Source organism: Anarhichas minor, unplaced genomic scaffold, assembly GCF_050575085.1.
Source record: "Anarhichas minor isolate MPS153535 unplaced genomic scaffold, ASM5057508v1 ptg000026l, whole genome shotgun sequence".
In the NCBI taxonomy this organism is placed as follows: domain Eukaryota; kingdom Metazoa; phylum Chordata; class Actinopteri; order Perciformes; family Anarhichadidae; genus Anarhichas; species Anarhichas minor.
In genome coordinates, this window is record NW_027466472.1 from 12,824,458 (window position 1) to 12,848,930 (window position 24,473).

Here is a 24,473-nt window from a genome sequence, read left to right on the forward strand (position 1 = left end):
TAATGTGAACTTAATGTTGTTTTATATGATCATTTTAACTGAGTAAAGTGTCAATAATAATAATATCCAACATAGAAAATTACATCACACCTGGCTAGCATACTTTCCAAAGTATTAGAATGGTAAATGGACTGTACTTGTATATCACTCAAAGCTCATTAACACCACATGTCATCATTCACCCATTCATACACTGAGGCTGTCCCATTTAAAAGACTCCTTCAAATGCAGCCTTCGTTTCCCAGATTCGGAGGACACAACTGATGGATCCTTCGCGGCCCAACATATCCCAAGATGCATTGCGTGCATCTTGGGATTCACTTTTAAATGTAGGTATTGGGTTTCAATTCACTCGAATATCACCGATACAAATGTTAAAACAAAAAACAATGGACCTCAAAACATCATATTTGTTAATGATTGGTTAAGTTACGTGACAAGCTAGCTAACGTTACCGGGAGCCGCTGCGCTATTAACGGGAGCTTGTCTGCTTGCATCCGACTGTAGTTATTTATCCTTGGAAAGTAACGTTTGATGTCTTCACTTTCAAACCTCAGAGGTTGACTAATATCTTACTGAGATTGTGACGATTTTACAGATGATTTATACTTCATATCATGTACATAAACGGACCAACAGGAGCTCAGGTAGACCGGTTGTGAACCTGAAATATCACTTTCACAGTCCGGTAACGTTACAAACGTTGAGATTAACTACACGGATAAACTGAACTTGAGTATTTTGCCAACGTAGAGCAACAGAACAGTAGAACGATGGAGCAAGCTAGTAGCTTTGAAGAACGATATTAGTCCTTAGTAATATCTCCATTTAACGATCTTGTTCCTAAGGTTACAGTTAAATTAGCTCTCATCCTATTCAAAGCCTTTATTAATAAGACAAAGAAAGTACAATAGTCTTTTTATTTGTGTTTGTTGTGTAGCTCCATCACATCACTGATCAAAAGGCTATAATCACAGATTGACACTAAATAAGAATTTAACTGGCGCCATCTTTTCTACAACTAAAGTAAAAGTAACAGAATAAATCCATAAATAGCTACATTTAAACTCATGAACCCTGTCAGAAACAATCACATGAACACTTTAATATTCATATTAATAAACTGAGACTTTGGTAAACAAACATATCTCTAAAGAGTGTTGTTTCAGACCTGGAGGGCATTCCTTACTGCCTCTTCTTTTCCTCCATGTTTCTGTTCAGAGAACAAATCAATTCATTATTCAGAAACAATACAATTAGCTGAACATCAACAGAGCTAACGCGAATAATAAAGGATTAAATGAATGTGTTGTGTTCTCGTTATCAAACAGACTGCTGTGACGTCATCACACCAGGTAACAGATGAATGAGCCTGTACAGCTGTGACGTCATCACACCAGGTAACAGATGAATGAGCCTGTACAGCTGTGACGTCATCACACCAGGTAACAGATGAATGAACCTGTACAGCTGTGACTGTCATGCGATTAATCGCGATTCAAAATTGTAATCGTTACCCAGCACTAGTATATATATATACATACAGTTTTATATATAAATATATATATACATATATATATATATATATATACATACATATATATATATATATATATATATACATATATATATATATATATATATATATATACATATATATATATATATATATATATATATACATATATATATATATACATACAATTATATATATATATAACTGTATATTCAGTGTGTAGCTCCATCACATCACTGATCAATAGGCTTTAATCACAGAGTGACACATTCTTAAACTGAGCCATCTTTTCTTCACCTAAAATTAAAGTAACAATAAATCCATAAATAGTGACATTTAAACTAATGAACCCTGTCAGAAACATTCACATGAATACTTTAATATTATTAATAAACTGAGACTTTGGTAAACAAACATTATATCTCTAAAGACCCAGATAGCAAAATTCATCCGGCCCATTGTTGGGCCACATGATTGCATTTCTTCTGGCCCAGTATACGCCCTGGTAACTGGCCAATATACAGCATGACTGTCAGATGAAACGTAAGTGGGCCTGACCTGGCCCGATGCGTTTAAACATATTGTAAAATGCTGTGGCCCAGTTCTGGCCCACATACTACAACATTCTAACTTTTTATAATTAACCCCAGCTTTGGCCCACATACTGATATCAGATTACGGATGTGCTGCTGGCCCAGACCTGGCCTATGTACTGCATTATGGGTTGTCTTGTTGCCATGGAGACCTAAAATCCCACCCCACCTCTGGGCTAACCTCTGTTCGACAGGGTATTTTTGCATTTCTTTCATCATGTGTCTTAAAAGCTGAAACGTGATACTCGTTTTTTCTGTAAATTAATAATATTAATACAATTTCGCTGAGCTGCAGTTTTTAAATGCTAAAATGTTGCCATGATGTGTTTATATTCACACAAAAACATTAGCAAGTGCTAATATGTTGTAGATTGCATCTTGCTTAAAATATAAAGAAAATACCCAGTATCATATTTCAGCTTTTCACAAAGACAGACTAAAGAAAAAGCAAAAACACATTGAGGAACAGAGGATAGTGCAACACAAATTACCCCTGATAGGTGCACAAATATGTTGCACCCATTTTATGTAGCACCCCAACACTCTATAGAGAGTAGACTTACACTGGAATGATGGGGTGTTTGGGTTCTGAACTCCTAAGGTAGTTACCACGAAGGTTTACCTGATTATTGTGAATTTATATTACCCTCCGAATAACAAAGAAACTGTCAAACTTAGCAATAATTAAATAACTGACCACAGACAACTGATTGGGATGAAAAAATAAATACAAGTTTACTGACAGCTTTTGTAAATGTTCAAATAATAATTACCCTTTCCGGGGACAAGAAAAACAAAACAACAATAACACCTTACAGTATGACAGAATACTCAAATTGACTTTAAAACACTCATGGGCCCACACACACTCACTCACATTACAATAACAACACTTTACAGGCCTGTGTAGCTCGGGTGCGGTGCTGCCTCTCGAATCCTCGTCCTCAGCAGAAACAGTTACACAGAAAATCCAAATTCAATGTCAGTCCTTGAGAAAAAACAGTATGTCGTCCAAAAAACCACGCCGACAGCGGAGGTGACGGCCACGGCGGTGAAATCCTCACCAGGAACACACCAACAGTCTGTCTCGGTCCGCAATCGGGTCCTCAGGTCCAGTGACTCAGCAACTTGTACTTTACACAGCAATACTTTTACAAACTCTCCGGGTCGGCGTAAAGGACAAAGGAATCTGTAAAGACAATATATATGCAAATTAGTTAAAAATGTATGACAAACAATTTGCAGATGTGCACTTAATTTGTTTAACGAAGTTTTAAATCATATGAGAAAGTCCTGCGATCATTTTTGTAGCCTGCCTGCTGAGTTCATTGACCAGACACTTTAACACATTTAACTATACATGTACAGCTTTCAATGACATATTCTGACTACCTGGAAAATTATCATCTTACATTAATAGTTAAACTACCTGCATGTTATTTTCTGTAACTGATCGGTGTTAACAATGTCCCTAATCCTATTCCATAACACACAATAACTGGCAGAACGTCTTTCCCTCTCACGCCAACTTTCCACAACAGGCCCACATTGTGTTACTTACTACTGGGCTGTTGTCGGTACATCGTATGTGGCCCGCACCCTTACAGCAGGATTACATTTGATTTAAGTACATTTGCCGCCAAATTTGTCAATGTCCTCAACCAAGAAAATAAAGTAATTATCATGTAAAAGTTAGCGTTTTATAATATGTCATGCCAAATTCAAGTAGCCCTCTGCTTACTTAATGCCTTAACCTTCATTTCTGATTCACAAGTATTGAATTTTACCGACAAACTAAATAATCGTGAGCTAACCGGTGTCTCAAACGACGGCCAGGGGACGCTCACATTTTGGCATGACACCGGCAGTTTTTAATGAGATAGTGTACGTAGCGAAGTACTGAACTAGCTAGCTAGCTAGCTAGCAAGAGTAGCTGCCGCTATTTCAGCTAGCTAACTAGCAATTTCACAATTTCAGCTGAGAAAGAATAGGGATCGAAACTGCAGTTCAAACACACACACACACACTACGAACAGACAACCTTTTGGCTGTGGGAAATAAAATATATATTTTTAACAAATGTGTTTGTACTCACCGATAGTGGACTGACAACTGATGAAATTCACTGTGCACTGAAGGCAAACTGTCGTTTCCCAATCACGGCGAGGTTTTGAGGAGCGCTTGGTATAATTACAAGGGTCTCCCGCACAGGCGGTGGCGTTTGATGTTGTCCTCCGAAGGATTTCACACGATAATCTTTACTTTCTTTTACGACTGTGATTAACTAAATACAAACTAATGGAATAAAACATAGGTAGATGTGCTATTTTATAATGTGTATTTAACTGGTAGTTGGTTGGACAAGACAAATGCATTTTGTGAAACGTAGACATGAGTGCGTCAATTCGGGACAGGCTGTAGTTAAAAACAATGTAATCTTTCCTGTTGCACCTTGCGTAAAAAAATGCCGGGTGATGTTGGTGTAATCGGTTCTGGCCCAGCAACTACATGTATACTTCACAGCAAGTTGCATTCAGTCAGTGTTGTGGGCCAAAAACTAACAACATAGTATTGGGTCATGACCTATGTAACAACCTTTGGCCCAGTAATAGCTTTACTACCAACATATTGTAATGCTACGTCCACCTCTGGGCCAATTCTGGCATATACACAGATAATCTGTCCGTCAGTCAGCCGACACTGGCGGAGGTCAGCCAGAGTCGGCCCAGAACTGACTGCTATCTGGGGAGTGTTGTTTCAGACCTGGAGGGTGTGCCTTACTGCCTTTTCTTTCCCTCCATCTTTCTGTTCAGAGAACAAATCAATGCATTATTCAGAAACGATCAAATTAGCTGAACATCAACAGCGCTAACTAATGATGACGTAGAATCAGCTCAATATCACACGAATACTTTAATATTCATATTAATAAACAGACAAAGTAAACCCACTGGGTGTTTCTCTCTCCGCCATCTCAGCTGCGATCAACACGTTCAACTCTCACAAGTGGAAAACTTTCACCCAAAATAACATCTACTTCCGGTCTAAAAATAAAGCTCCACATGACTGCAGATCTGTCAGAAATAGAAGAAAAATAAAAACAACAAACGCATTTCAGAATAAATCCAAGCAAAAAGTAATCTGCTGTTGAGACAAATCAATAAAATATCAGAACAAACTTTCATCACAAATCTGAGAGAAAAAGACAAATTGGGGGATTTTATTTTGAAGGCCAGTTCAGGAGGTGGCGCAGCTGAATGTGAAGCGTTTTTATTGTGAAATGTGCGGAAATACTTTATTATCTCTGGACTCTGGATACAAACAGCAGCTGCTCTCAGGTCCGTGTCTGTATGTTTTCTGTTTGTTTATCTGTTTTCTGTTTGTTTATCTGTTTGTTTATTTATTTGTTTTATAGAATACTTGATGTTGTAATGTCATAATTCATAATTCATATTTAAACTTGTTTACTTTCTGATATAAAACCTTGACTTCTGTCTGCAGCATGAACACATCCTTTAGTCTAAATTAATGTATATATTTGTATTTATATATTTGAAGTTCATAGTTTCACTTTTCTTTTTCGGTCCTTCCTGTTGGTTCTTTGTTCTTTCAGACGTCTCTCTGTTAAAGGTGGAGAAGTAACACATTCCATCAGAACTGATCAGACTCCATTTTGTTCCCGTCTGACTGTTATCTGAGCACGTATCAGCATGTTGATACACAGAATAAAAAAAAGATGTAAATCATTCTTCATGTAAACATCAATTAAATTAGTTTATCTCTTGAAGTTGAAATGTGGTTTGAAACAAAGTAAAAGCTCTTTTCTCTGCATCAAGCAGCAGTAAATGCTACTGCGGTCAAGTCAGCAGACACTCAGATCTCCGTGGTCAACTCAGCAGACACTTAAATTGTAGTGCACATATACGCTGAAACTTACGGTAAACGGCACAGATCGGGAGCGAGCGAAGAACTTTGCAAAGTTAGCGGAAAGATTAACGTGAGACAACTTCCGGTTTTCTACAGACGAACATCCGGTTTTCAGAATAAGATGGCAACAAAGTATACATATTGCATAATGAAATGAGATTAAATGAATTATATTCACAGTCTAAAACATGCTACCTGCATCTCCTGAGTTAAAGGGAAAATACACCTAAATTGTGCGTAAAGTGTCCTTATTCTTTGATTTGAGGGTTGCTGGAAGTTAATAATACCTGACTGACGGTCAATTAAGATATTTTACAAAGCAAAAACTCTGAACTGAATTTGTATCTTCAAATGGCACATTTTTTAAATGTTTAAGGTGCTATAAAAATGTTTTTCTCAATAATTCCACACAACGACAAATGCACATATGTTCAGGACAAAAATGGGTAATATCACAATATTTAAGGTGCTACAAAAATATTTTTCTCAATAAGTCCAGACAGTGACTGACATATATGTGTTGAGGACATCGTTGACTCCACCCATACTGAATATTAGACATTTTTACTGTCCCAATTAAGAGATATTTCAAATTAAAACTCATACATTTGAACCGAGAAAAAGTATAATAAATGGATATTTGAAGTGTAATAAAAAGTTTTTTCTCAATAAGTCCAGACAATGACTGATATGTATGAGTCGAGGACATCGTTGACTCCACCCATACTGAAAATTAGACATTTTTACTGTCCTAATTAGGAGATATTTCAAATTAAAACTCATACATTTGAATTGAGAAAATATACACACAAGGTGATATATTTCGAGTGTTTATTTCTTTTAATGTTGATGATTATGGCTTACAGCTAATAAAAAACCCAAATTCTGTATCTCAGAAAATTTGAATATTACATAAGACCAATTAAAAAAAGGTTTTTTAATACAGAAATGTTGGCCTACTGAAAAGTATGTCCATGTACAGTATACAGTATGCACTCAATACTTGGTCGGGGCACCTTTTGCATGAATTACTGCATCAATGCGGCATGGCACGGAGGCGATGAGACTGTGGCCCTGCTGAGGTGTTATGGAAGCCCAGGTTGCTTTGATAGGGGCCTTCAGCTCATCTGCATTGTTGGGTCTGATGTCTCTCATCTTCCTCTTGACAATACCCCATAGATTCTCTCTGGGGTTTAGGTCATTCAAGAATTTGGTTGAGAATCACAAGGAGTGAACTGCGGCTGGAGTCAGTGCTTCAAGAGCCACCACACACAGACGTATCCAGGATATGGGCTACAACTGTCGCATTCCTTGTGTCAAGCTACTGAACCAGAACCAGAGACGAACCAGAGACGTAAGAAGTGTCTTACCTGGGCTAAGTTGCCTGAGCTAAGTTACCTGGACTAAGGAGAAAAAGGACTGGACTGTTGCTCAGTGGTCCAAAGTCCTCTTTTCAGATCAAAGTCAATTTTGCATTTAATTTGGAAATCAAGGTCCAGAGTCTGGAGGCAGAGTGGAGAGGCACACAATCCAAGTGTCTTGAGGTCCAGTGTGAAGTTTCCACAGTCAGTGATGATTTGGGGTGCCATGTCATCTGCTGGTGTTGGTCCACTGTGTTTTATCAAGTCCAAAGTCAGTGCAGCCTTCTACCAGGACATTTTAGAGCACTTCATGCTTCCCTCTGCTGATAAGCTTTATGGAGATGCTGATTTCATTTTCCAGCAGGACTTGGCACCTGCCCACACTGCCAAAAGCACCAATACATGGTTTAATGACCACGGTATCACTGTGCTTGATTGGCCAGCAAACTCGCCTGACCTAAACCTCAGAGAGAATCTATGGGGTATTGTCAAGATGAAGATGAGACATCAGACCCAACAATGCAGACGAGCTGAAGGCCGCTATCAAAGCAACCTGGGCTTCCATAACACCTCAGCAGTGCCAGTCTCATCGCCTCCGTGCCACGCCGCATTGATGCAGTAATTCATGCAAAAGGAGCCTTGACCAAGTATTGAGTGCATACTGTATACTGTACATGGACATACTTTTCAGTAGGCCAACATTTCTGTATTAAAAATCCTTTTTTTAATCGGCCTTATGTAATATCTAATTTTCTGAGATACAGAATTTTGGGTTTTTATTAGCTGTAAGCCATAGCCTAATCATCAACATTAAAAGGAATAAACACTCGAAATATATCACACTTTCGATGATATTCTAATTCATTGAGATGCACCTGTATACATCAATCATTGTTTGGAATTGTTGAGGGAATACTTTTTATAACACTTCAAATATTCAGAAATTACCTGTTCCTCGGTACAAATGTATGACATTTACTTTTAAATATCTCTTAATTGGTACAGTAAAATTGTTTAATTTTCAGTATGGGTGGAGTCAAAGATGTCTTGAACAGATATGCATCAGTCATTATCTGGAATTATTAAGAAAACCCTTTTTATAGCACCTTAAATATTAAGAAATTAACTTTTTGAACGTTCAAAAGAAGGACTTATATTTTGGAAAATCTCTTAATTGGGAAAGTAAAAATATTTGATTCTCAGTATTAGTATAGTTAGAGATGCACTAGTCATTGTCTGGAATTATAAAGAAAACTCTTTTTATAGCATCTCAAATATTCAGTTATTGGATATTTCTTGGAACAAATTAATTAATTAACTTTAAAAAAATGTCTTCATTACCACAGTAAAGATTTTTCATTTTCTGTATATGTGTGGTCAGAGATTTCCTCAACTTATATGCATTAGTCATTGTGTGGAATTATTGAGAAAATAGTTTTTATAGCACCTCAAATATTCAGTTATTATACGTTTTCTCAGTTCAAATGTATGAGTTTTAATTTGAAATATCTCTTAATTGGTACAGTAAAAATGTCTAATATTCAGTATGGGTGGAGTCAACGATGTCCTCAACACATACATGTTTGTCATTGTCTGGAATTATTGAGAAAAATATTTTTGTAGCACCTTAAATATTGTGATATTACCCATTTTTGTCCTGAACATATGTGCATTTGTCGTTGTGTGGAATTATTGAGAAAAACATTTTTATAGCACCTTAAACATTTAAAAAATGTGCCATTTGAAGATACAAATTCAGTTCAGAGTTTTTGCTTCGTAAAATATCTTAATTGACCGTCAGTCAGGTATTATTAACTTCCAGCAACCCTCAAATCAAAGAATAAAGACACTTTACGCACAATTTAGGTGTATTTTCCCTTTAATTCAGGAGATGCAGGTAGCATGTTTTATACTTAATGTGAATATAATTCATTTAATCTAATTTCATTATGCAATATGTATACTTTGTTGGCATCTTATTTTGAAAACCGGATGTTCGTCTGTAGAAAACCGGAAGTTTTCACGTTAATCTTTCCGCTAACTTTGCAAAATCTTTCGCTCGCTCCCGTCCTGTGCCGTTTGGTTGCGTTTACCGTAAGTTTTAGCGTATAGGTGCACTACAATTTAAGTGTCTGCTGAGTTGACCACGGAGATCTGAGTGTCTGCTGACTTGACAGCAGTTAAATGCTGTGGTGTGATTTCATCTCAAACACATTGAACATTAGACTCAGGGTCACATGTGACGGATCATTTAGATGTAGCGATCGCATTAATATACAATAAACCTGATTTAGTGCAACATTCACCTCATCATCACACTACAGCTGAACTCTGACTGATAACCAGCAGAGATAAAAGCTGCTCATGTTTTTATTTAATGCTGCGAACCCGGAACTAAAAGAGAGTTCTGTGTTTCCACCACTGATCCACCAGAGGGCGACACTGTATTTAGTCTGTCATGCTTTCAGATATTTCTGCTTGAAGTCGTCCTTCTGAACAAAACAAAGAAGAGCACTCCATGGATTCACTTCACAGCTTTGCTTTGAGCAGCTGTTTATATCATTTATATTTCATTATCATATATATTATTACATCTCCATGACAACAACATCTTGAGACCACCACTCTGTCGCATTCAGCTATTTGGGCTACTATCTATTAGTCTGACATTGTTCCTCACCCTGAGCATCATGTCTGATTCATACTTTGTATGGATGAGCTTGTGAATTGAACAGCCGTCACGTTAAAGAAAGTACAGAACGACTAAACACAAACCTCACCAGCAACATTCAGTCTGCACCCGAGAGATCTGCTCCCACTAATGATGGACTCTTTCTTTCACGTTTTGTCCAGCAGGTTTTGTGTCGCTCAAACATGGATCCAGGTCTCACCATCGTCCTTCTGGGAAACTCAGGCGTTGGTAAAAGTGCTTCAGGAAACACCATCCTGGGACGATCAGCGTTTGAATCAAAAAAATGCTTCAGATCGGTGACAACACAAATCTCTGAGGTCCCTGAAACTGTGTTTGGGAAACAGATCTCAGTGATCGACACTCCAGGAATAATAGGATCTGAGAGGGAGGTTCAGACACGGTGTCAGGACCTCCTGAAGTCCTCCAGACCTTGTGTGTTCCTGGTGGTGGTTAAAATAGATCGCTTCACCATCGAGCAGAAGAACGCTGTGGAGAAAGCTATCAGTGCCGTTGGAGATCAGGACTTCAACAAGTGCTACCTGCTCTTCACAGGAGGAGATGACTTAGACAACATGTCGATACATGATTTCATCAACGAGGATCCAGAAGGTCCACTTCCACCACTTGTTGAAAGGTTTGAAGGGAGACATCATGTGTTCAACAATGTAAATGGAGGACCGGAACAAGTCAAAGAGCTGCTGATGAAGTCAGGCCACCTCGGAATCAGTGAGTAACATTTAAACCACCAATCGGGGGAAGTGTTGCATGTCTCTAAAAATATCTCTAACAAGACATGTCATTACCGCCAACGTGAATAACAATCTTACTGTATTTACGCTTATCCTTAGCCAGCAGTTTTAAATAGGACTCAATGTCGTGAAACTTGAATTAGTTGGTGGTGAACCGTGTGCTTCTGCTTAGACTTATGCTTCCTTCGGACAGTCACCCAGCCTCCCGGCTGCTCGGGGGACGGCTATACCTGAGTCTTTATACCTGACACTCCCACCAGGCTCAGGTGTGTCCCATCCGCTGATAAGCAACAACCTGAAAGACAGAAAGAGACAAACAGGTCACAGACCCTTAGTGGGAGGGAGAGGTCGTCACACGAGCAAGAGAGAGCAGGAGAGGTAAAGCTAAAGTACGGTAGCTAACGTTAGCAGAACTGAACAACGTGTTAACAACTGTTGGATTAAGCGAGAAGTTGCTTAATCCAACAGTCCAACAACCATGTTATTAGCCTTATGTGTTCTTGCTCACTGACCACAGTTTGTTTGGATCAACTCTGTTCTGTTGGTTAAAACCAACACAGAACAGGTTTGTACTGGTTGAGTTCCATGTTGAAAACAAAGGTACACAGAATTTTCCTGCACCACATGAACTACTTCCATCCAGCCGCTGCTCTGAAACTCCTATTGACCTTTTAAACTGTTAACCCCTCATGTCCACTGGATGTGTCTGTCTCTGGGTTAAAAGTGTTTCAGAAACATTTCTTTATTGTTTAGGAGATGTTTCACTGACATGTTCTCATGTTGCAGACTGTAGTAATGAGAAGGTAAACTCATCTGTTTTTAAATGTTGTCTTTCTTCCAGCTAAAGTCTCCAAACAAAGGAGGATCGTCCTGCTCGGTGTACCTGGAGCTGGAAAAAGTTCCTCAGGCAACACCATCCTGGGATCAGATCAGTTCAAATCAGCCTGTAACTTTAATTCAGTCAGTAGTGTGAGTGTTTCTAAGTCAGCCATTGTGGAGGGTTGTAAGGTCACAGTGGTCGACACTCCAGGGTTCACTGATGAAGTTCTGACTCCTAAACAGCTGTACCTGGAGATCATGAAGATGACGGTAATAGCCAGTCCTGGACCACATGCCTTCGTCTTTGTGGTCAAAATGAACAGAATCACCACCGCTGACATCCAACTGTTTGAGCTGCTTCCAAAACTGTTCAACAGTGAGGCTTTGAGGTACTCCATGGTCCTTTTCACTTATGGAGACGAGCTGAAAGACCAGAATGTGGAGGATTTGATCCAGTCCAACTCTCAGGTGTCAAAACTGATCTCCTTGTGTGGTGGTAGATACTGTGTGTTTGACAACAGAGCAAAAAGAAACAGAGAGCAGGTTAGAACCTTCCTGAATAAAGTAGATGAGATGGTCACAGCTAACGGTGGACAACACTTCACTGATGACATATTCAAGATGGCTGAGACGTACTTAGATAAAGTGAGGAAACTGCTCTCCAATGTCGACAATTACATGGCCGAAGCATGGAAACAATTTAGAACTCATTTATGGGATGCAGTAGGCAGAGTAGTAATAGGAGCAGTAGTAGGAGCATTAATCGTAGCAGCAATAGGAGGAGGAGTAGGATGTATAGTAGGAGGAGGAGCATGTGTAATAAAAGGAATATTAATAGGAGCAGTAGCAGGAGCAGTAGTAGGAGCAGTAGCAGGAGCAGTAGTAGGAGCAGCAGCAGGAGCAGTGGGATCAGAAGCAGCAGCCCAAATAAAAAAAGGCCAGAAACAAAAGAAACAGTGATACAGTTGAACTCTCAATGAAGACCACTGACCTTTAGAACAACCTGACACGTTCAAACTCAAACCAGTTTCTCATTGGTCATCTCTCTTATATCAAGCCCAGCAGGTGTCAGGTGTATTTTTAGATTTAAAATCTGTTTGCAAAACATAACCATATTGTTCTCAAATGAAAACGAAGTCAGTCTACAGTGACCCGTTAGTCAGTCTATAGTCACATGACCCGTTAGTCACTAGTCATGTGACTCCCACCGTTATGTCCCAGGATTGTTCTGCTCTCTTTAACATGTGATCAGTTGTATTAATCATCAGGACCCGTGTGTGTTAATAACTTGATCTTTATGAGTTTATTGTTTTTGTCCTTTGACTTCTGCTGTGTTTTTACAATCAGCTGCACTATGAGACATTTAAAACTGTTCACATATATTCATATTACTATGAATTTGTTCATCGTGTATTTACAAGTTGTTGATTTGAGCTTGAAATTAATGATCCGTAATGAATCAATAAATTAATAAATGTTCAGTTTTTAGATGTTTGTTTTATCTAAAATCACTTTGGCTCATTTGTTAAAATGTTTAACATGAATAAAGTTTAACATGAACCTTTTATTTTCCTCATGTCAGTCTTAATAAATAATGATGTCATCACAATATCAACAATGTCAGATTTTGATTATTGATCATTAAATTGGATGCAATCTGACATTTTCTCACTTTGACGACAAAGTTTCTGATTTAATATACTAATAATTCAATAACGTATAAAACTGAAAATGTTCAACTTTTTATTCTGTTGGAGGATTTGTTCAACATGATTCTGATATATTGATAATCTGCTGATCAGTTTGTTTGATTTAATATTTCTTTTACAAATAAACAGAAGTATGTATCTACTTTGTTTTACTTTTCTTAATAAATTGTTTGATTTGAAGCACTGAGGTTTTGATGATCATTTTAAGGTTTATTTATTAGTGCAACAAACTTTAACAGTTCAAAATGTTTAACGTTATGATATAAAACTACAATAAATAATAAAACTACATAAAGTACTTGAAATTAAAGAAAACATTAAACACATTTTAATTGTTGTTTAAGCATAAATAGAGAAGCAGTAGTGAATCTGAAACCATCTGTTTCCACTTCATGTGGACTTGGAGAGTCCTGTGTGGGGTACTGCAGGAATATGGACCTGGGTCGTTGCTACATTTAAACATCACAAACACGTCGACCAGTTTAAAAAGATCAAGTATGAATCAGGACAAATCAAACTTAATTTGAGCAAATATTTGAAACAAGTAGTTTTTAATTTTACTGTCAGATTTCATCAAAGAAAATGAATGTTTAAAAAGTTAGTTCTCATGTTTTTTACAGTTCAGTCCTCCTCTAAACATCGAGTGTAAAACTGAAACACAAACAGAAGCTCAGCTAAAGATATTTTACAGATTAAATTCAACGAAAACTTTTACCCTGACAGTAAATAATCATGTACTTTTACTCTGCTGTGAGTACTAGCACTGAGTATTACTGATACATATCTGAGAGAGGACTTCAGGTTCAGTTTCAGGTTCTGGTTCTGGTTCAGGTTCTGGTTGAGGTTCTGGTTCTAGTTCTGGTTCAGGTTCTGCAGGGCTCATGAGGGTACAAGTAAACAGGTGAGTCTGAGGACACCTGGTGGACGAGTGAAGGATAACAACACAGAGACACACTGCTGTAATAGTACTGCTGTGTTAGTAAGAGTTGAGGAAAACATCAGTGGGAAATATAAAAAAATGATTAGAAAAATATCCAAAAAATATTATTAAACTATAATAATATATTAGTAACATATCCAAAAAGAAATAATGAGTGAAAAATATCTGAAAAGTAAAAAAATAAAATAAAATGAATAGCAAAACATGTGAAAAGTGTAAAATGAACGGAAAATGATATGACAACATACAACAAATAATTAAAAATATAAAAATATCGGAAATATGTGAAATTAAATATATCCCATGCTGCTGTTATTTTTGGTGGTAGTACTTTTCTTTTATTTCTGCTATTAGTATTATTATTATTATTGTCATATGGACATCACATGACATCTATTGCACTTCTATCCATCCTGGGAGAGAGATCCCTCATCAGTTGCTTTTCCTGAGGTTCCTTCCATTTTTCCCCCAGAGTCTTTTGTCCTGTTCTTGAAAGGGTGCAAGAACAGGATGTCATATGTTGCACGGATTGGAAAGCCCTCCTAAGGCACATTTATGATTTGTGATGTTAGGCTATATGAACAAATTGAATTGAATTGAATAGATTATATATTAATGTTGTGTAGTAAAAACAGGTCGAGAGCTTAATTCAGTTGAGGTACGGTATATTTATTTAAAACACAGAAAAAGAGAACAACCAACCACGTTAATGCAAAATATATCAAGAACATAGTGAGCAGATTTTAATTTAAAAGTGTTTTTTCTTTAATGGTTGATGATGGATGTTTACATTTAATGATGCCTATGAACAGTATGAACAATATTTAGTTACCAACGAAAGCCATAATTACGTGTAGCTGCAAGAGGTTTGCTAATTTCATACTAGCACATTAACACAAAGCATTATTTATATGAAAGGAATTGACATAATGCATACATGAACAATTGCATGATACCGGGGCTACTGTCTCCACCAGACAAAGTTATACGCTCATGTTCAAGCCAGAAAAACTACCTTGCCATCAGGTGTTTCTTAGTGTTTTTCTCAGGCCTCAAGAGAATGATGAAACATTTGGGGGCAAAAATGCAGAGCAGTAAACCATAGCTAGAGGCCAGGATTGCAAAAATCTCCACAACAACAACGTACTTCCCAGGAGAGCTAATGTAGGCAGGGACAAAGGCCACCCAGACAGCACAGAATATCAGCATGCTGAAGGTGATCAGTTTGGCCTCGTTGAATTTGTCAGGGAGTTTCCGAGCAAGAAAGGCCAGGAGGAGACAGGTGCAGGCCAGCAGACCAATGTAACCCAGAACCAGAGAGAAGCCCACCACAGAGGCCATGGCACACTCCAAGGTGACCGTTGACCCTTGGAAACCTAGATCACGTTGAGGCACAGGGGGGCTGAGGGACAGCCATGTCACACAGATGATAATCTGGATGAAAAGTAAACACATGTCAGTGTTATCATTTTTTATATCAAGTGAAGAAATGTTCTCATCATTGAATCAACAAAACAATATTCACACCTGTATAGATGTAAAGAGGCAGACACTTCCTCTCTGTTGGCCTGGACCAAACCACTTCATCAAGGCTCCAGCACCAGGCCGAGCTGAGCGGAAAACAGCAAGAACTACTACGGTTTTGACCAGCAGGCAGGAAACACAAAGTACAAAGCTGATCCCAAAAGCTGCCTGTTGGAACCGACAAGACCAGACTGATGGACGACCAATGAAGACCAGTGAGCACAGGAAGCACAACGTCAGGGACAGGAGAAGCAGGAAGCTCAGTTCTGAATTGTTGGCTCGCACCTTGAGGGGAATCAGATTACCAGACAAATACGTGACCACTTAAACAATACAATACCTTTGCACGGACAAAAACAAATTAAAGAAAGGAATGTGGAATGCATACAACACACTCATGTGTTATATTAGTATAGGCTCTTACCACAGGTGTTTGACGGTAACAGAGAAACATCACAAATACAGCTGTTGTCACCACTGCACCAGACACAGCTGCTGTAGTCAGGGTGATGCCCAAGGTTTCATTAAAGGAAAGGAAGTCCAGCTGGCGAGGGATGCAGGCAGTTTGTTTAGCATTGGACCAAAACTCAGATGGACAACGCTCACAGTGAAGGGAATCTGGGAGAGAAAAAAAGAGGAGGTAAGAAAAATAAAACACAAAGAGCTACATTAAGGTTGTTTTATAATTTCCTCACCAGTTTGATTGCTAATCTCCCCTTCAGCACATTGGATACAGTCAAAGCAGCAGAGAGGTTCTCCTTTCCTGTTGGCCTTTCGGGTACCTGGGGGACAGCTCTCACTGCACACTGAAACAGGCACCTGCACAAAAATCTCAATATTCAACATTCTCAATGACATAGTCTGGTGAATCGACAAATCAACAGCAACTTTGTTAGTAGACATGAGACGACTTGTTGATCTGACTACCTGGTTGGATCCTGTGCTCCACTGAATGGTTGATTCATTAAGGTGGAGGTCAAACCCGTCCACACGACCGATCAAAACCAGTTTGAGTGACCCCTCGGGGGTTTCTTGCCAGTTGACAAGGTCATACTTTGCTGGAATGTCGGCACCTTGGAAATAAAACATATCTCCTTGTGGTGTGGTGAAATTCAATTTGTTCAAGTGCTGCAACAGCTGAAATTACAAAATGTTGAAAAGTCTGTTAACATTTAAAATTCTGTATACTGTTTATAAAAGATGCATTGACGATATTAAAAGACCCTTGTGAATAAGATGACTCAGGGACAATACTGTTTACCTCTTTGGGTTTTATGTGTTTTGGAGAAGAGCAGGTGGAGCTGTTGTTTCTGGATGAGCTTTCTCTATCAGGGCAGGAGAGAAGGCTGTGAAGAGCATGAGCTGCAGCATAAACAGCAAGGTAGACGTTATATGCCACCCTAAGCTGGGAGACATCAGTGAAGGGATTCTTCACTCCCTCCAGGGACTCCGTCCCACTGCAGAGTGGCAGAGAACCTTTCTGAGAGGACCCTTTAGCAGGAAAGAGAGAAGCTGCATGTGATCGTGTAGCTCCAAGACTGCATCCAAACTCCATTTCCCAGAATTCCCATAAGAATTTATCATCAGGACGACGCATTGGGTGCAAACTTCTAAGATAATTTTCAAATCCGGGTATTGTTGAACTTCGAATGGCCACACCAACAACACCACTTGCCACTTTGGAGATGTCAAGATCTTGAAGAAGATCATCACTGGTGCTCCAAGCCTCACTGGCCAGAAACTGTCTGTCAGTCACCTACAGTAAAAGGACACTGAAATAAATTACGACAAGAAAAATACATGTCTTTGTTTAGTGATGAATCCCTCAGTCTATACAAATTTTCACAGCGGTTGCTCACATTTATCTTGGCCAGTTCCAGAAACACTTTCTTAATCTCTGTATACCAGCAAAAGACCAGGATCACCCTGGCAGTCGAAGCTTGAATTGTGAGGGCTACACGACTGGCATCACTCACAATAGTTTCTTTAAGGACAGTCTCTATGAATTCGAAACACAGCCCTTTCCCCCGAGTCTCTTCCTGAAATGCCTGGAGACCAAAGCAACAAACATGTTCATGCATATATTGTTACATATTATATATAAAGGATATCCATGCAATACTTTTTTTAAGGCGATTCACTGTAAAATATCAAAGACATACACCTCTATTGCCAGACGGCCATAATCCTTATTTTCAATCACAGCTCCTATCCAAGTCCAGCGGAAGCGAATGGCCATTCGTGCCATGGCCCGGGCTTGGTAAATATCACTGGGGATTGTTCTGAAGACGTTAGGAAAGTTAAGCCTGTCACTCAGACAAGGGCAGCTTGCCATGTAGCTGATCTGAAAGAAAGATGCAGAAATATAATTTTGACACATGCTTTTACAGCAATAGCACCATTGTATCTTTAATCAATATGTTTTCAAATAGTATCAGCCTCTTGATGTATAAAAAAATTAAAAATAAAGGTTTATTTCTTTAGGTAATGAAACTCACCAGCGGCACAGAGAGAGGCCCCAGGACCCTGGACAGAACTATGGTTGATGTTGACGAGGCAGTACCAATGAGCAAAGGAACAGGCTGACCAGCTGCTTATAGCATTAGACATATCATTGCATGACGTTAACCTTTTTATACTTTAATCATATGAGTTGTTGTTGTCATCGACATGGTACACGTTCACTGCATACTTTATTTTATCAAGTCATACCTGCTGTCTCTCCAGGTTGTCCATAAGCTGCGGAACGAGGCGTAGAGGGTGTTAAGTTGCAGCTGCGTGCGTCTCCTCCGACCAGTGACAGTGCAACTTGCTGAGCCCAGTAGGAGCTGGCACAGCTATCAAGTATACGGTAGCCCAGCTTCACTCCTGGTAGCAGGGTGCTGTTTCGATTGATTTCCTCCACTGCAAACGTCATAGTGTATGCATTTTTTAATGACTCTAGATCTAAACTGAGACCACAGGAGATGAAATTAATTAAATAAACTACAATATCAGTGAAATATATATTCACATATATATTCACCGTGGATATGTATATAAAAACAGCAAATATCAAAAAATGTCATTGAGACCAACATAAAGGTATTACAGCAACATTTGTTGAAATCATTCTACTATACTTCTAAATTATACTAAAATGTGCTTATCTCAAATAAATGCAACTTTAACATTTTTGTTATTAATGAAACAATTATAAAACATAATGCATATTATAAACATTATATAACATCATAGCTCAACATTTCTGTATTTTAACAGAAATATATGAGCATGACAATACATATATATATTAATTACAACATAATAATAATAATACATGTTGGGTTTACCCTGTGCAAGGTTCATAATGAGGCAGCATGGTGAATCCATGCTCTACAGCTGAACTTTTGTAATAAAGATTAAAAAGTCCACCAATAATCACATCTCCATCCTGGGAGAGGCTCTTGTTGATCGGCGCTCCCCACCTGGAGCACACTATCGCCTGAACCACCTCCAGCCCTGTGTGTCGCTCCATTACACTGAGAAGCAGCAGGGACAGGGCTGAGGGCGACCACGGAGTGAAGAGCCAGGGGAACCAAGACATCGATGCAGCTGTTCAGAACATTTAACACATATAGGTTATCTGAAAGTCAGAATATGCATCAATACATCCAGTCTGTGTAAAACACCAGTCACATCCAACCTACACCATGAAACCTGACAAGAGTGAATTAAATTCAGAACAAATACCTCAGAGACCAAATTCAACAGCTCCTGTTACCAAAGACAAATCCCATTAAATGTCACAATCCAACATCATGTCAAAAACAGAGAACAGAAACAGATTTAACTTGGTTAAAAAGCTCCTATCACAAGGTAAATAGATAACTCTGAATATGACCTGAACATAACCACCCCCCTACTCTGCACAAGTGAAGTGTTGTGAATATTTATAATAGGTGTAAAGCCTTTTGCAAGGAAGTAAAACTGATGACACACAAGCCAAAATTACTCCTCTCTAGAGTGATGGTGGAAAAACAATTGAATGCTTGCAAGTGATTGGCATGTAAGGTGTGTGTGTGTGTGTGTGTGTGTGTGTATGTGTGTGTGTGTATGTGTGGTGTATATTATGTTTCCTATAATAATAAATAATAATAATACATCGATTTTCTATAGCGCTTTTCAAGATACCCAAAGATGCTTTACAGGGATAGATAAACTACTGGGACGATCAGCGTTTGAATCAAAAAAATCCTTCACATCGTTGACAACACAAATCTCTGAGGTCACTGAAACTGTGTTTGGGAAACAGATCTCAGTGATCGACACTCCAGGAATAATAGGATCTGAGGGGGAGGTTCAGACACGGTGTCAGGACCTCCTGAAGTCCTCCAGACCTTGTGTGTTCCTGGTGGTCGTTAAAATAGATCGCTTCACCATCGAGCAGAAGACTGCTGTGGGGAAAGCTATCAGAGCCGTTGGAGATCATGATTTCAACAAGTGCTACCTGTTCTTCACAGGAGGAGATGACTTAGGCAACATGTCGTTAGATGATTTCATCAACGAGGATCCAGAAGGTCCACTTCCACCACTTGTTGAAAGGTTTGAAGGGAGACATCATGTGTTCAACAATGTAAATGGAGGACCGGAACAAGTCAGAGAGCTGCTGATGAAGTCAGCCCACCTCAGAATCAGTGAGTAACATTTAAACCACCAATCAGGGGAAGTGTTGCATGTCTCTAAAAATATCTCTAACAAGACATGTCATTACCGCCAACGTGAATAACAATCTTACTGTATTTACGCTTATCCTTAGCCAGCAGTTTTAAATAGGACTCAATGTCGTGAAACTTGAATTAGTTTGTGGTGAACCGTGTGCTTCTGCTTAGATTTATGCTTCCTTCAGACAGTCACCCAGCCTCCCGGCTGCTCGGGGGACGGCTATACCTGAGTCTTTATACCTGACAGTCCCACCAGGCTCAGGTGTGTCCCATCCGCTGATAAGCAACAACCTGAAAGACAGAAAGAGACAAACAGGACACAGACCCTTAGTGGGAGGGAGGGGTCGTCACACGAGCAAGAGAGAGCAGGAGAGGTAAAGCTAAAGTACGGTAGCTAACGTTAGCAGAACTGAACAACGTGTTAACAACTGTTGGATTAAGCGAGAAGTTGCTTAATCCAACAGTCCAACAACCATGTTATTAGCCTTATGTGTTCTTGCTCACTGACGACCACAGTTTGTTTGGATCAACTCTGTTCTGTTGGTTAAAACCAACACAGAACAGGTTTGTACTGGTTGAGTTCCATGTTGAAAACAAAGGTACACAGAATTTTCCTGCACCACATGAACTACTTCCATCCAGCCGCTGCTCTGAAACTCCTATTGACCTTTTAAACTGTTATCCTCAGGCAACACCATCCTGGGATCAGATCAGTTCAAATCAGCCTGTAACTTTAATTCAGTCAGTACTGAGAGTGTTTCTAAGTCAGCCATTGTAGAGGGTTGTAAGGTCACAGTGGTCGACACTCCAGGATTCACTGATAAAGTTCTGAATCCTAAACGGCTGTACCTGGAGATCATGAAGATGACGGTAACAGCCAGTCCTGGACCACATGCCTTCGTCTTTGTGGTCAAAATAGAGAGAATCACCAACGATGACATCAAACTGTTTGAGCTGCTTCCAAAACTGTTCAGCAGTGAGGCTTTGAGGTACTCCATGGTCCTTTTCACTTATGGAGATGAGCTGAAAGACCAGAATGTGGAGGATTTGATCCAGTCCAACCCTCAGGTGTCAAAACTGGTCTCCTTGTGTGGTGGTAGATACTGTGTGTTTGACAACAGAGCAAAAAGAAACAGAGCAGGTTAGAACCTTCCTGGATAAAGTAGATGAGATGGTCACAGCTAACGGTGGACAACACTTCACTGATGACATATTCAAGATGGCTGAGATGTACTTAGATAAAGTGAGGAAACTGCTCTCCAATAAAGAAGGGAACCAGAAGGTCGACGATGATGACAAAGAATGGAAAGGATTTATACCTTCTTTATTTAATGCAGTAGGCCGAGAAGGAGTAGGAGCAGTAGTAGGAGCATTAGCAATAGTAGGAGTAGGAGTAGGATGTATAGTAGGAGGAGCAGCAGCAACAGCAGCAGCAGCAGCAGCAGCAGCAGCAGCAGCAGTAGCATTAGTAGGAGCAACAGCCCAAATACAAAAAGTCATGAAACAAAAGAAACAGTGATACAGTTGAACTCTCAATGAAGACCACTGACCTTTAGAACAACCTGACACGTTCAAACTCAAACCAGTTTCTCATTGGTCATCTCTCTTATATCAAGCCCAGCAGGTGTCAGGTGTATTTTTTGATTTAAAATCTGTTTGCAAAACATAACGATATTGTTCTCAAATGAAAACGTAGTCAGTCTACAGTGACCCGTTAGTCAGTCTATAGTCACATGACCCGTTAGTCACTAGTCATGTGACTCCCACCGTTATGTCCCAGGATTGTTCTGCTCTCTTTAACATGTGATCAGTTGTATTGATCATCAGGACCCGTGTGTGTTAATAACTTGATCTTTATGAGTTTATTGTTTTTGTCCTTTGACTTCTGCTGTGTTGATTATTGATCATTAAATTGGATGCAATCTGACATTTTCTCACTTTGACGACAAAGTTTCTGATTTAATATACTAATAATTCAATAACGTATAAAACTGAAAATGTTCAACTTTTTATTCTGTTGGAGGATTTGTTTAACATGATTCTGATATATTGATAATCTGCTGATCAGTTTGTTTGATTTAATATTTCTTTTACAAATAAACAGAAGTATGTATCTACTTTGTTTTACTTTTCTTAATAAATTGTTTGATTTGAAGCACTGAGGTTTTGATGATTATTTTAAGGTTTATTTATTAGTGCAACACACTAACAGTTCAAAATGTTTAACATTATGATATAAAACTACAATAAATAATAAAACTACATAAAGTACTTGAAATTAAAGAAAACATTAAACACATTTTAAATGTTGTTTAAGCGTAAATAGAGAAGCAGTAGTGAATCTGAAACCATCTGTTTCCACTTCATGTGGACTTGGAGAGTCCTGTGTGGGGTACTGCAGGAATATGGACCTGGGTCGTTGCTACATTTAAACATCACAAACACGTCGACCAGTTTAAAAAGATCAAGTATGAATCAGGACAAATCAAACTTGATTTGAGCAAATATTTGAAACAAGTAGTTTTTAATTTTACTGTCAGATTTCATCAAAGAAAATGAATGTTTAAAAAGTTAGTTCTCATGTTTTTTACAGTTCAGTCCTCCTCTAAACATCGAGTGTAAAACTGAAACACAAACAGAAGCTCAGCTAAAGATATTTTACAGTTTAAATTCAACGAAAACTTTTACCCTGACAGTAAATAATCATGTACTTTTACTCTGCTGTGAGTACTAGCACTGAGTATTACTGATACATATCTGAGAGAGGACTTCGGGTTCAGTTTCAGGTTCTGGTTCTAGTTCAGGTTCAGGTTCTGGTTGAGGTTCTGGTTCTAGTTCTGGTTCAGGTTCTGCAGGGCTCATGAGGGTACAAGTAAACAGGTGAGTCTGAGGACACCTGGTGGACGAGTGAAGGATAACAACACAGAGACACACTGCTGTAATAGCACTGCTGTGTTAGTAAGAGTTGAGGAAAACATCAGTGGGAAATATTAAAAAATGATTAGAAATATATCCAAAAAATATTATTAAACTATAATAATATATTAGTAACATATCCCAAAAGAAATAATGAGTGAAAAATATCTGAAAAGTAAAAAAATAAAATAAAATGAATAGCAAAACATGTGAAAAGTGTAAAATGAACGGAAAATTATATGGCAACGTACAACAAATAATTAAAAATATAAAAATATCGGAATAGTTATTAATAAATATGTGAAATTAAATATATCCCATGCTGCTGTTATTTTTGGTGGTAGTACTTTTCTTTTATTTCTGCTATTAGTATTATTATTATTGTCATATGGACATCACATGACATCTATTGCACTTCTATCCATCCTGGGAGACAGATCCCTCATCAGTTGCTTTTCCTGAGGTTCCTTCCATTTTTCCCCCAGAGTCTTTTGTCCTGTTCTTGAAAGGGTGCAAGAACAGGATGTCATATGTTGCACGGATTGGAAAGCCCTCCTAAGGCACATTTATGATTTGTGATGTTAGGCTATATAAACAAATTTAATTCAATTTAATAGATTATATATTAATGTTGTGTAGTAAAAACAGGTCGAGAGCTTAATTCAGTTGAGGTACGGTATATTTATTTAAAACACAGAAAAAGAGAACAACCAACCACGTTAATGCAAAATATATCAAGAACATAGTGAGCAGATTTTAATTTAAAAGTGTTTTTTCTTTAATGGTTGATGATGGATGTTTACATTTAATGATGCCTATGAACAGTATGAACAATATTTAGTTACCAACGAAAGCCATAATTACGTGTAGCTGCAAGAGGTTTGCTAATTTCATACTAGCACATTAACACAAAGCATTATTTATATGAAAGGAATTGACATAATGCATACATGAACAATTGCATGATACCGGGGCTACTGTCTCCACCAGACAAAGTTATACGCTCATGTTCAAGCCAGAAAAA

General features: G+C 38.5%; 2 protein-coding genes across 2 annotated transcripts; one reads left to right on the forward strand and one right to left on the reverse strand.

The window, feature by feature from the left end:
* Positions 1 to 5,409: 5,409 nt before the first annotated feature.
* LOC142959390 (GTPase IMAP family member 4-like) lies at positions 5,410 to 14,251 on the forward strand. The gene is made up of 4 exons (XM_076100643.1): positions 5,410 to 5,447; positions 10,254 to 10,815; positions 11,680 to 12,323; positions 14,198 to 14,251. Exons 2-4 carry the CDS (start codon positions 10,272 to 10,274, stop codon positions 14,249 to 14,251), a joined length of 1,242 nt encoding a protein of 413 aa, XP_075956758.1. The 5' UTR covers positions 5,410 to 5,447; positions 10,254 to 10,271.
* A 1,066-nt stretch (positions 14,252 to 15,317) lies between these two features.
* LOC142959391 (extracellular calcium-sensing receptor-like) lies at positions 15,318 to 19,416 on the reverse strand. The gene is made up of 12 exons (XM_076100644.1): positions 19,163 to 19,416; positions 18,579 to 18,781; positions 18,329 to 18,420; positions 17,995 to 18,174; positions 17,690 to 17,878; positions 17,370 to 17,586; positions 17,092 to 17,306; positions 16,758 to 16,967; positions 16,526 to 16,649; positions 16,255 to 16,448; positions 15,834 to 16,115; positions 15,318 to 15,740 (listed from the first exon to the last, which is right to left on the reverse strand). The coding sequence occupies exons 1-12, from the start codon at positions 19,414 to 19,416 to the stop codon at positions 15,318 to 15,320; spliced, it is 2,583 nt and encodes an 860-aa protein (XP_075956759.1).
* Positions 19,417 to 24,473: the final 5,057 nt, after the last annotated feature.

Excerpts from the sequence above, each read along its gene's own strand:
- LOC142959390 (XM_076100643.1), top strand. The coding sequence starts at position 10,272 with ATGGATCCAGGTCTCACCATCGTCCTTCTGGGAAACTCAGGCGTTGGT. Across the intron at positions 10,816-11,679 it reads GTCAGGCCACCTCGGAATCA|CTAAAGTCTCCAAACAAAGG; the intron begins GTGAGTAACATT and ends TCTTTCTTCCAG. Across the intron at positions 12,324-14,197 it reads TGAGGAAACTGCTCTCCAAT|GTTCTGGTTGAGGTTCTGGT; the intron begins GTCGACAATTAC and ends GTTCTGGTTCAG.
- LOC142959391 (XM_076100644.1), bottom strand. The coding sequence starts at position 19,416 with ATGTCTTGGTTCCCCTGGCTCTTCACTCCGTGGTCGCCCTCAGCCCTG. Across the intron at positions 16,449-16,525 it reads GGAGATTAGCAATCAAACTG|ATTCCCTTCACTGTGAGCGT; the intron begins GTGAGGAAATTA and ends TTTCTCTCCCAG. Across the intron at positions 15,741-15,833 it reads GCCTCTTTACATCTATACAG|ATTATCATCTGTGTGACATG; the intron begins GTGTGAATATTG and ends CTTTTCATCCAG.